Below are 12,748 nucleotides of genomic sequence, written 5' to 3'. Positions count from 1 at the left end.
GGTATTGATAATATCGATACAATATTTTTTTTACGGACACAATACTGATTCCCAACAGTATCAATATCAGCAGTGCATGTATCATATAGGTAAGATAGGTAAGATGTATCACATCTTACCTATAATAATAGCTGAGACCAAAGCCGTGTGAATCGGAGATTGCTCTCTTGATGATTACTGTATAGAGTCTGTGTCTGTCTACTAACCTCGCGTCACCAGGGGGCTCTCTCTCTCTATCTGTCTACCGGCGGGCGGATAAACCCGGAAGTGAAACGAAACGGTTCACAGCAGCTGCCTGCCTTCCGCCGTTTCGCTCTGCCTAGCAACAGACCATAAACAAGGAGAACGCCATGCAGGGGCTTGCTACTCTCGCGAACATCTCTCGTTATATTCTAACAGTTTTTTTTAAGTGATTTTGTTATTTTGTGGTTATGGCCGAAGTGGCTGCCGCAAACCGTTTAATTTCACTTCCTGATCTGCCCCGGCCGCAGACAGACTAACATCAAGACCACACTCGCCGATTCACTCGGGGTTTAAGCGAGACTACTCTGCGTTGGTCTCGTCTACTATTAGAGGTAAGATGTGATGCATCGATATTAAATTTAGACTTTTTAATAACAATCGAAAATCTTGCTCGTAGCTGCTTTAAGTCTAGAAGATTAAAGTATAGTCTTTATGCATCTTAAAATAAAGTTTTGAAGGGAACTTTTAAGTTGAATAGTATTTGAATTATATTAATATGACGTGAGTTTTCGCCTTGCACAGAAAACCTTTTACTTTTATACTTTTTTACATTTCAGAGCCTGTACTTTTTTCCTTTTACTTGAGTAATTAAGTTGAATCAGTACTTCTGCTTTACCAGTCTTTTTTTTACACAAATAACTGTAGCTACTTCTACTTAATCAGAGCAACAATGTGATTACATTTGGAATGACAAGAAAAAATTACACGTCTGTGCAATAGGCTAAGTAGGCCGAAATAACTCAGATATATAGGGTTTGCTCTCATGCTTGTTGATTTAATGATTGTTTTGCACCTGCTGCTCATGTTTGAGATACTTCTGGCTTGCCTGGAAAGAAGGTGGGAGTCAGCCAATCAGAGGCAGAGAGGGGCGGGTCATGCCTTCGCCATCATGGGAAAAAAAATATCGCCATCGGTGCTACGACCTGTCACTCATTCAATTTCAACCCGCCTTCGAAAACCAGCAGTGGCTGTGAACTGGCACAGACTCATTTATCTCGTATGCGGAGCGCAGCGATTCAACATAATATTTGAGTCTGGGGAGAGACTAGGCTTTCACAGACTAGTCGACTATCAAAACCACTACAACACTGTGCATATCATAGTCGACTAATTGTTTATCTGTGGTATTAGGAATAAAAATAAATAAATAAATAAATAAATAAATAAATAAATAAATAAATAAATAAATAAATAAATAAATTGAACATAGATTGGTTTGAACAATCATTTTCCACATTATGCCAGGTTAAATAAACATAATTGACTGTATTTAGAGATGGAAAGACTCCCGTGTATGTTGTTACTGGAGTCAGAACAGCTCAGATGTGTTGCTGGGATTTAGGGGCTCATTTGTAAACAACCTCGCAGCAGAGACTCGTGGATCTCCCTCTCCCTCTCTCTCTCTATTCAGCCTGGCTTATACTGCGTTGCTTACACATTATTATCCAGCTGCTGCCCTTGAGAGAGAGAGAGAGAGAGAGAGAGAGAGAGAGAGAGAGACGACAGCAAATGCTGAGGGGAGTACAGGCGAGGGGGGGGGAGGAGAGGAAGTTTAAAGAGAAAGTGGGTGTAGACTGGCTTTCTGGTGGCAAAAGGCCATAGCTCCAGGGAGAATGTCATATCCACTCTGTCCAGCACTATTCATCTTCTCTGTGAAAGAAAGAATGTGCTTACAGGAAATGATACAAATAGTCCCACCAGCAAGATGAAGGTGTAAAAAGGAAAAAAGAGAAGAACAAATAAATATGCACTGTCAACTCAAATGTTCCTTAACTCGGCTGAAAAAAATAGAGATGTTAATCCAAGAAGTGTATGTGTGTGTGTATGTGTGTGTGTGTGTGTGTGTGTGTGTGTGTGTGTGTGTGTGTGTGTGTGTGTGTGTGTGTGTGTGTGTGTGTGTGTATGTGTGTGCGTGCGCGTGCGCGTGCGCGTGTGCTCTCTGGACAGGTTCTTGTCACTGCGGCCAATGTATGTGTGCTCCCCAGGACTGGTGGGTGTCTGGAGAGTACTGTGAGTGTGATGACCGCGAGTGTGACCAACATGATGGCCTCATCTGCACAGGTGAAACAGACACACACACACACACACACACGTTTTTACGGCTATCTTGAGGGTATTCATTGACATAATTTAGTCCCTAGTCCTTAACCCTAACCATCACAACTACTGTAAATGCCCTATAACCTAACCCCAATTCTAACCTCAAAATGTCCTAATTTCCCTCAAAGGTCCTCACTTCCTAGATATAAAACTCAAACTGGTTCTCATGAAGATAGCTGTACAAGAACACACACGCAGGCACACTCCCCACTGATGCAGGCACACTCCCCACTGATGCAGGCACACTCCCCACTGATGCAGGCACACTCCTGATGCAGGCACACTCCCCACTGATGCAGGCACACTCCCCACTGATGCAGGCACACTCCTGATGCAGGCACACTCCCCACTGATGCAGGCACACTCCCCACTGATGCAGGCACACTCCCCACTGATGCAGCCACACTCCCCACTGATGCAGGCACACTCCCCACTGATGATGGTACTACTGATAATGGTACATTTGGACAGCTGTTTAGAAGTGCTTCTGTTATTGACTCCATGACTCCAAACGTCAGTGTTAGTATCACTCAGATGAGTGCCAGTTGTTCAAGATGGCAGACATCGTTCCCTAAAAACGATTCAAATGCAAGGAAACAAAGAAAATGTATGACAGTGTCTGTCCTGATTACCATATTACTGATTAGGGCATATGTCATAATTACCATATATGCATGATGATTATTGAAATGGTCTTTCCTTTTTTTCTTGAAGAGGCAATTCTAGGGGGTTGAACATGTAAATAAAAACAAACACGCTGCCCCCCTCCCCCAACTTTTTTTTTTTAATTTTGATGCGAAAAATGTATCTGACAAGTTTGCCAATAAATTACTCTGCATCCAGAAAATTGCTGTAGATTCTCATTACACATACAATGTATGAGGGATGTGGAAAATCCAATGTATTAGGAACGCTTGCTGGTTCATTTCATGCACCAAAGATGATCATTTCAACAACCAGCTCCTCTAGGTCCTCTACAGTAGGTCCTAGAGGACCTGGTTGGAGACAAAGATGCCCGTCTGCACCAAAGGTACAATTCTGTCAAATTAATACCCTCAGTCACCATGAAACTCATCTCATTGTGTCTTTCTGCATGTTCATCATATTGCATAGAACATTCTCTCTTCTCGTCTTTCCATGAATCTACTCAAGTTCCAAATACTGCCGCTTCCACCCAGGAGAGCATGGTGTGACAACATACTCCTCTCTCTGTGTCAGGAGAGCATGGTGTGACAACATACTCCTCTCTCTGTGTCAGGAGAGCATGGTGTGACAACATACTCCTCTCCATGTGTCAGGAGAGCATGGTGTAACAACATACTCCTCTCTCTGTGTCAGGAGAGCATGGTGTGACAACATACTCCTCTCTCTGTGTCAGGAGAGCATGGTGTAACAACATACTCCTCTCTCTGTGTCAGGAGAGCATGGTGTGACAACATACTCCTCTCTCTGTGTCAGGAGAGCATGGTGTGACAACATACTCCTCTCTCTGTGTCAGGAGAGCATGGTGTGACAACATACTCTCTGTGTCAGGAGAGCATGGTGTGACAACATACTCCTCTCTGTGTCAGGAGAGCATGGTGTGACAACATACTCCTCTCTCTGTGTCAGGAGAGCATGGTGTGACAACATACTCCTCTCTGTGTCAGGAGAGCATGGTGTGACAACATACTCCTCTCTCTGTGTCAGGAGAGCATGGTGTGACAACATACTCCTCTCTGTGTCAGGAGAGCATGGTGTGACAACATACTCCTCTCTGTGTCAGGAGAGCATGGTGTGACAACATACTCCTCTCTGTGTCAGGAGAGCATGGTGTGACAACATACTCCTCTCTCTGTGTCAGGAGAGCATGGTGTGACAACATACTCCTCTCTGTGTCAGGAGAGCATGGTGTGACAACATACTCCTCTCTGTGTCAGGAGAGCATGGTGTGACAACATACTCCTCTCCATGTGTCAGGAGAGCATGGTGTGACAACATACTCCTCTCCATGTGTCAGGAGAGCATGGTGTGACAACATACTCCTCTCCATGTGTCAGGAGAGCATGGTGTGACAACATACTCCTCTCTGTGTCAGGAGAGCATGGTGTGACAACATACTCCTCTCTGTGTCAGGAGAGCATGGTGTGACAACATACTCCTCTCCATGTGTCAGGAGAGCATGGTGTGACAACAACCTCCTCTGTGCCAGAGCAATGGGTGTGAATAGTGAGCTCAGAGCAGTGGGTGTGAATAGTGAGCTCAGAGCAGTGGGTGTGAATAGTGAGCTCAGAGCAGTGGGTGTGAATAGTGCGCTCTACTGTAGTTGTCATCCTCCTGTCTAGAGTGGGCTTATTGAGAGGCAGCTCTCTCCTCTCCCCATGCCCCCCCCCTCCTCTCTCCTCTGCTGCGTGACAGGGAGACAGCAGGAGTCCACCCCCTAACCCCGCCATTTCCCTCTGACAGCTCAGCATTTGACATGCAGAGCGCTCGCTCGGAGGTCCCGGGTTAACACCCAGAGCAGAATATTATGGCCGCCCGCCCGTTCAGAGGAAGACGAGGAGGAGGCCAGACTACAGACACAAACATTATGCTTTTGGATATCTGAGAGGATAGCTCTAATGATGGCAGCTCTCTGTGGTGGGGAACTTGGGCCTTTTTCACTGTTAGTTACAGTATCTCAGAGTTTTGCCTTCTGCGTGGCCACAGCGCTGTAACCTCACCAGGCTCTCTCAAAGGAAAGAGAGCCTGGCACGCATTACTACAGGCAGGAAGACCCCAGACCCGCCCCGTGTTCCGGGGGGTCTTCCGCTTTGTGTACCACAGTGTTTTCATTACCCCATTTTACCGCTTTGACCGGTGTGTCAGGCGGTGATGCCATTATTTGGTTTTAGTTGTTGTTGTTTTTTTGTAGCTCTTTGGGTAGCTAGATACTTGCGTCGCCCATGTTTTTTTAACAGAACGCAAATTTTGAGCGGGAGCACAGCTGCACTCTGGTTCCGGATGGATGTCGTGGGTGTGTTCCGCCCATAGCCGGATGACACGGAACGAGGATTTTCCACCCAGACCAACATCGCTGTGACAGTACAAACGGAGCTCAGCAGTGCAGAAAGTATCCGGTCTCCATCACAGAGCTGCACCCAGGGAGGCTTTTTAAAGGTCAGACACAATATGGCACAGCTCGCTCAATTGACAGCTTTCCTTCTCCCGTCTTGTCGCAGGGAACGGATTGTGCAGCTGCGGCAACTGCGAATGCTGGGACGGCTGGACGGGGAACGCTTGCGAGATCTGGGTGGGGACGGAGTACTGAGGGGAGCGGGACACCCAACGCACACACACGAGGCCTGGCTGCCCGGGGCCACCAGGAGCTCCACCCACTCCACACCACAGCCTGGCGACCATGGGGAGTGAGAGACAAGAGAAGGCAAAACCAAACGTGGATACTTCATTCCGATTTCTGCATATCACTCGTATAACAGCATTCATTCATTCATTGTACTGGTTACAAATTATCTTTATTAAAACGGTGTTTTGTATGCGAGCAAGAAACCATGGAAGCAAAAGGCATTTTTTTCTTCTGTTTAGAACATATTACAATGTAACCTTGTATTATGTTTCTGATACAACTATATGTATGAAATTTGTTTATATAGGAATGCTTACATATTCCGGAGAGCTACACATACCTACCTACCTACCTATGTACCTACACATGCAGGTACATAAACAATACAGATGTTGAGAAGAGAATGTTTTATTATTAAGGTTATTTCTTTGGAATATGTGGGTGGCGGTATGTCTGTTAATAATTGGTATAAAGTGCTTTTTCACAAATTGGACTCAATGGCCACCCTGCACTCAAGTCAGAGGTATTGTTTGAGGTTTTTATTTGTTTTTAATAATAAAACATTAAATGTGCCGCATGACACAACATTTGCATGGAAAACAATGCGAAGACCTTAATCATACATGGGTTACAAATTTGTTATAACATGACATAACTCCAATGGGCATACTTGCAATGGTATATATATATATTTTTTAAAATAAATCGTTTTAATAGTGCCTATTCTTCTCCACCTTTAGAAAGCAACCAATCCATAACAATCTGCCATGAAAGCCATACTGTACTGTAAGGTACATGAAGGACATTTCTCACTCAACTCATACTAGTGATACGGTTCAACTGTAAGTGGTAGAAACAAAGAGGGCATACATAGTTGAGTTGTGGCATGCTGGATGTCCATGTCACTTCCAAAGGTGGTATCAGGGGATGAGAGCTGCATTGACACAAGAGCTCAATCACCACTTGAAAAGAGGACCGATAAGAAGTCACAAAGAAAATTTAATGTAAATTCTACTTTGGCCTTTTTCATGCTTTAAGTACTAGCCAACCCCTCTGTTTTATTTGTCCCATCAGAATGACTGGTGCAATAATATACTGCACACTATATTGCATTAAGTATGTTACTGACGTTACAGTACACCTTTATATAAATATTTGATTCAATATGTTGTATATGTGTATACAACAAACACAAACTGTACAGTGCAGACAGACTCGTTGCATATATGTAAAATTAGCGGTACATACCAACAGTTCTTGATAGACATAGCCTACTACATGCAGTTCATCGATGCCATCCTCTCCCCATGCAACAGATGGGACAACGTAGAAAAGAAGAGGTTGAGAACAGAAGCACAGGTAACAAAGAAACTACCGTAAGTCTGCTCTGGAGAGACGGGGACAGGAAAACCAAAGTGGCAACTGTCAGGATCAGAAGACGACATCACACACGACCCGTATACGAAGAGAAATGAAGAGAAACCAAACGCTGGCTACAGAGATCAAACAGAGATGGACATTTACACAGCAGTCATTTACAAAAATAAAGTCAGCCTCCGAGGAGCCAGTTCACTGGACTGCAGGGCCGGAGGAGCCAGTTCACTGGACTGCAGGGCCGGAGGAGCCAGTTCACTGGACTGCAGGGCCGGAGGAGCCAGTTCACTGGACTGCAGGGCCGGAGGAGCCAGCCCAGCATGTAGAGTTCATCAATGGGGAAAGTGATAGGTTGTAATCGAGGACAGACGCCGGCCCCAAATACAACGACAGTGGTTTTCAGCCCCTGTGTGTATACTACTTCATTTTCATTATAGCATCCACAGCTTTGTACAGACAAGTATTGAAGTCTATCTAATGTGCTTCAATGTCCTGTAATAAGAAATGGTCACTTGTAATCCCAATGAACTCAGGAAATTATATTCACCAAATCAATTTCTTAATATAGTTGCAATTTTAGCAGCATACAGTAGCATCAGTCTACTTAACATTCTATATCTTATCTACCAAAACTATTAGGAAAATCGATAAAGCAAGACAAATGTTATAAATTGGTTGATAGAATGTGACAGAATGTTGATAAACTGTTAACAGTTGTGATGGAAATGAGAAAAGAAAGTGCAGCGGTATCTTTAGATTATCTATGAATGTGCCATAGGGTAGAACATGCCCATTCAACGCCCCCAAACCAAACGATCTGGCTAACAGATACCAGCAACGAACTTTACCCATACCTCATCCTTTGTAGAAATACATGCATGTGAATAATTCAAGGTATAGCCTCCAAAATGACATCGGTCAAGACCTTTCAGTGCGTCTAGCAGAGGTGATTCTTCCGTGATTCTTTTGGACAGAACAAATAGTATCACAGTGAAAGCTTTGATGAATTGAATCAGAAAGAGAATCAAGATGTGTTTCCTTTTTTTGAAGGAATCCGTTCTTCTGGGATGAGAAAGACTTTGGTCATTTCAGAGTGAATGGATGTGAGTGAGATGTGATGGGTGTTGGCGGATAATGCTACGTGTCCTCTACTGGATGTATTGGGTGGGTCAGGCACCTTTGGCCCAGTGGGGACTGGGAACCTGTTTTTGCATGCCGGGGATCAAGGTCCAAACAGGCACATGATAGGCCAAGATGATCGGTAGTGGACTCTGCATGCTGAGCTAGGAGACATACTCCTCTCATAGTATCTAGTCATTTAAAAAGTGATGTTTTTTTAATAGTCATTTTCCCTAAGTTTTATACAGTGAAAATGTTACAATATAAGCCATCTCCTGTATTACCGCTGCAAGAAGAGAGAACACAACACTAACCTTGCCCATGCTTTAGTTTGCTGAACACAACGGGGATGCAGCCAGTATAAATCTCGCCTACTGGTATTCAGCCATGTTGTTTTCTGGCTTGAAGTAGACGCTGCCATAAGATGGCTGCCAGTGCTGCAGTTATAGACCATCTGAGTCAAAGCCACAAGCCTCGCCTGCTAGATCAGAGAATTGGGCGAGTGAGGGACAGAGGCCTACAAGGCCTAGAGATATTCCTAGAGCCCACGCTCTGAAATAAGATTAAAGAAAAATAGACTTCACGTTTCTATTTACCAGAGGAGGCGGACTGAACCGCTGGTGGGATTTAGATAGTGATATGTATACACCACTCTGTTACAGCGCTCTCCCACCCACACGCACATCTGCTTATGAGTGTTTGTCTGTGTGTGTGTGTGTGTGTGTGTGTGTGTGTGTGTGTGTGTGTGTGTGGGGGGGGGGGGGGGGGGGGGGTAGGGGGGCTCCTCACATTGATTGCAGTGGGAGTAATTAGCACTTAATCAACTATGATTGCGGGAGCTATCTGCTAGCCGGGTTTTTATCTGGCCGTAAAAATGCAACACTCCATCTAAGACTCTGATTTTCACCTCTCCACAGACTGTGTGCATGTGTGTGTGAGTGCATGTGTCTCTGTGTGTGCATCTTTTATAGTAGGCAAAGCAGAGGAATATTGGGATTTTTTACATTATGTTTGTGTTTTTAGGCTGATTAGACCACATTGGCGTGAATGTGTATGTCAGCAACTTGCACATTGCCCTTACATTTTTCCCCCTAACTTACTTGACGAAGAGAAAAGGGTGCGACTGGATATAGAAAGAGAGGGAGACGGGAACATACTCGTAAAAAATAGAGGGAGACAGTCCAAGTGTTGACTCTATCTGTACAGTCTCTACCCCAGAACATAGCTGGTGAACTGTGGTATAGAAAATAGATCTGAAGTTACACAGACTCTGCTGTGACAGGGCATTATAGAGGTGGCTTTCTTGGATGAACCATCAGCAAGCAAGGTGCCACGAGTGTGGCTGTGAAATGCGCGCCGTTCTCACAGATTCTCACAGATTCTCACAGTTCCAGAGGAATCGAAAGGCAGTCCATGATCAGGAGGTCCTCTTCCCTCCTGTGCCGGAGACCGTCCGCCCGTGATGAGACGGCCAGGGAGAAGGAGGACGAGGTGGGGGACGAGAAGAAAGGACGGGAGGTTTGCCTGGATCTGATCCACAGGAGAAGGTTTGAAGAAGAGGGTTTGGAGTCTAGTAGGAAAAAGCCCTGCGTCTGCCGTGTCCGCCCTCCACACACACACACACACACACACACACACCCTCCCACACACTCTGCCGTGTCCCCCCTCCACACACACAGACACACACACACACACACACACACACACCCTCCCACACACTCTGCCGTGTCCCCCCTCCACACACACAGACACACACACACACACACACACCCTCACACACACTCTACCGTGTCCCCCCTCCACACACACAGACACACACACACACACACACACACCCTCACACACACTCTGCCGTGTCCCCCCTCCACACACACACACACACACACACACACGCACACACACACGCGCGCGCAGACACACACACACCCTCACACACACTCTGCGCTGGTGGGGTGTGGCTATGTGGCGGCGGCGGGCTTATCGGGCTTGCTGACAGGTTTGCCTCCGTTCATCACTGCTGGCTCACTTGTGCTTTTACTGGGCGGTACCGGTACCGCCGCCTTGGCCACGGTCTCTCCAACATCATGCAACGATGGCTCTCTGTACATGGCGACTGGAAGGAGCACACAACAGACAGACAGACAGGAGAAAACAGAGAGATAAGAAAAAGAAAGCTGTTAGTGAAACTCAACACCTTATCATTGGATTGCTGGCATCTAAAGCTATTCATGTGTCATATCTCCCCCTAACAATGGCTCCTTGCTTTTTTCAAAGGTTTCCCCATAGAAACAGATCCTTTGGACATGCTTCAAAAACCCTGCACTGAAGACATCATTTAGAGATAAAACAGAATCTGATGTTTTTCTTTTCCTCCTTTGCCTCTGGGCTGTTACCGCCCTAACTTGCTTTCCTTTTCCTTTCTCTCTGAGGACTGAATCTGAATCAGCAGCCAAAACAGTGTCATTATGTCACACTTTTACAGCCGTTGCACTACAGCTGTATTACTGTCTTGACAGCACACTTCAACTGACAACAAATCACAAGAGTCATTCTGCCATTTGCTGCCACCATAAACTATCAACATGTGTTGTCCTGGCTCCAATATGTTTACAGCCGCAGTCAATTATCAACTGTCACATAAATACAAATGACATCTGAAGGATTATCTTTACCACATAAATACAGATGACATCTGAAGGATTATCTTTACCACATAAATACAGATGACATCTGAAGGATTATCTTTACCACATAAATACAGATGACATGTGAAGGATGGATTACTATCTTTACTCTGGATGGGATCATGCCTTTGCCCTGTTGCGACGTGACAGGCTTTAGCTGTGGCTGCTCCCTCAGAAATGAACATGGCGTTGACATTGTGGTAGACGAAACTAAATATATATTACCCTAACTCTAACCCGAACTCTAAATACATATATTACCCTAACTCTAACCCGAACCCTAAATACATACTGTATATTACCCTAACTCTAACCCGAACCCTAAATACATATATTACCCTAACTCTAACCCGAACCCTAAATACATATATTACCCTAACTCTAACCCGAACCCTAAATATATTACCCTAACTCTACCCCGAACCCTAAATATATTACCCTAACTCTAACCCGAACCCTAAATACATATATTACCCTAACTCTAACCCGAACCCTAAATACATAATACCCTAACTCTAACCCGAACCCTAAATACATATATTACCCTACCCCAACCATAAATACATATATTACTCTAACCCGAACCCTAAATACATATATTACCCTAACCCTAACCCTAACCATAAATACATATATTACCCTAACCCTAACCCTAAATACATTATTACCCTAACCCTAAATACAGGGGCTCTATCTTCCCAAAAGCGCTAATTTAGCGTTTGCGCTCGTTTAACGCCGTGCGCAATGCAAATTGGGGGCGGACACAAGCGCATGCCTGTGATAACTGTACTGGGCATTGGCTGCCACAAGCCAAAGCAGGCGTTTCAGCGCTAAAATGTGGTGATAGATGGCATTATGCTATCGTCAGCAGCGCGCAATTACTTTGCGCTAAGAGCTTTGAAAAGGACCTCTTACGCGCAAATACCTCTCTGCGCTGGGTGCGCTGCACGGAGATTACCGTTGCGCTCCCAGCGCAGAGAGGTATTTGCGCAGTGGAAAGTGGAATTCGTTTTGGATATGTCATTAACACAGCCTTGCCACACCAAGACATCAAATTATGCTGCTAAAATAGGGTATTAGCAGATAATTCAGTGAGGCAATCAACTATAACTCACTGAGAAACTTTTATCACATCGCAAAGAGGAAAATGAATTGAGAAAACTTGTTAGACAATGGACATAGGCTATTTACCTTCATAAGCCGGAGGTTCGTTGGCACCACAGACGATCTGTCAATAAGCTCTCTCTGTCCTCGCACGAGTGAATACACTCTATTACGCATGGAGATAATTACAGCATATTGCATGCCTCGCGCAAACAAACCATTGCGAGACGGGAATCTGATTGGTTTTGATTGACATAATGCCCAGCCTTGCCTGGCCACGCCTGTGAATAATTCTGGTAGTTAAGACCGACCAAATCCCGTTTGCGCAGGCATTTTGGGGCGCAGATGATTTCGGCACGGCTCTAATTTGCGCTTGCGACACCTGCCGTGAACCTTTCCGCATCCCGGCCGAGAATTGCATCCCCAACTTTATTCTACTACCTCACTTTACCGGTCGCTGCGTGTCTGCACTTTACTGATCGCTGTGCACTTTACGGATCGCTGTGCACTTTACTGATCGCTGTGCACTTTACCGATCGCTGTGCACTTTACCGATCGCTGTGCACTTTACAGATCGCTGTGCACTTTACCGATCGCTGTGCACTTTACCGATCGCTGTGCACTTTACCGATCGCTGTGCACTTTACCGATCGCTGTGCACTTTACCGATCGCTGTGCACTTTACGGATCGCTGTGCACTTTACCGATCACTGTGCACTTTAATGCTACCTTGCACATTATCGGTCATTGTGTGCCACAAACAAGGTCCTTGATGTTTTATTTAGCCTTTTATTTATTT

At 45.2% G+C, this 12,748-nt stretch overlaps 2 protein-coding genes across 2 annotated transcripts in view; one reads left to right on the top strand and one right to left on the bottom strand.

Annotated features, from left to right (window-relative positions):
- itgbl1 (integrin, beta-like 1) overlaps positions 1-6,357 on the top strand; it is a 78,449-nt gene extending 72,092 nt beyond the window's left edge. Inside the window, exons 10-11 of the mRNA XM_083638473.1 lie at positions 2,191-2,304; positions 5,544-6,357. Of these exons, the coding sequence (XP_083494599.1) occupies positions 2,191-2,304; positions 5,544-5,632 (203 nt within the window). The 3' untranslated portion in view covers positions 5,633-6,357. The remainder of the gene's footprint in view (positions 1-2,190; positions 2,305-5,543) is intronic.
- Positions 6,358-10,119: 3,762 nt separating this feature from the next.
- fgf14 (fibroblast growth factor 14) overlaps positions 10,120-12,748 on the bottom strand; it is a gene marked incomplete at both ends in the record, with an annotated part of 53,655 nt that continues 51,026 nt past the window's right edge. Inside the window, one exon of the mRNA XM_083638202.1 lies at positions 10,120-10,274. Coding sequence (XP_083494328.1) covers positions 10,120-10,274 — 155 coding nt within the window. The remainder of the gene's footprint in view (positions 10,275-12,748) is intronic.

Source organism: Poromitra crassiceps (assembly GCF_964638095.1).
Source record: "Poromitra crassiceps genome assembly, chromosome: 6".
Taxonomy (NCBI): domain Eukaryota; kingdom Metazoa; phylum Chordata; class Actinopteri; order Beryciformes; family Melamphaidae; genus Poromitra; species Poromitra crassiceps.
Note: the sequence above shows the minus strand (reverse complement) of the source record. Positions and strands in the feature narration are given on the sequence as shown.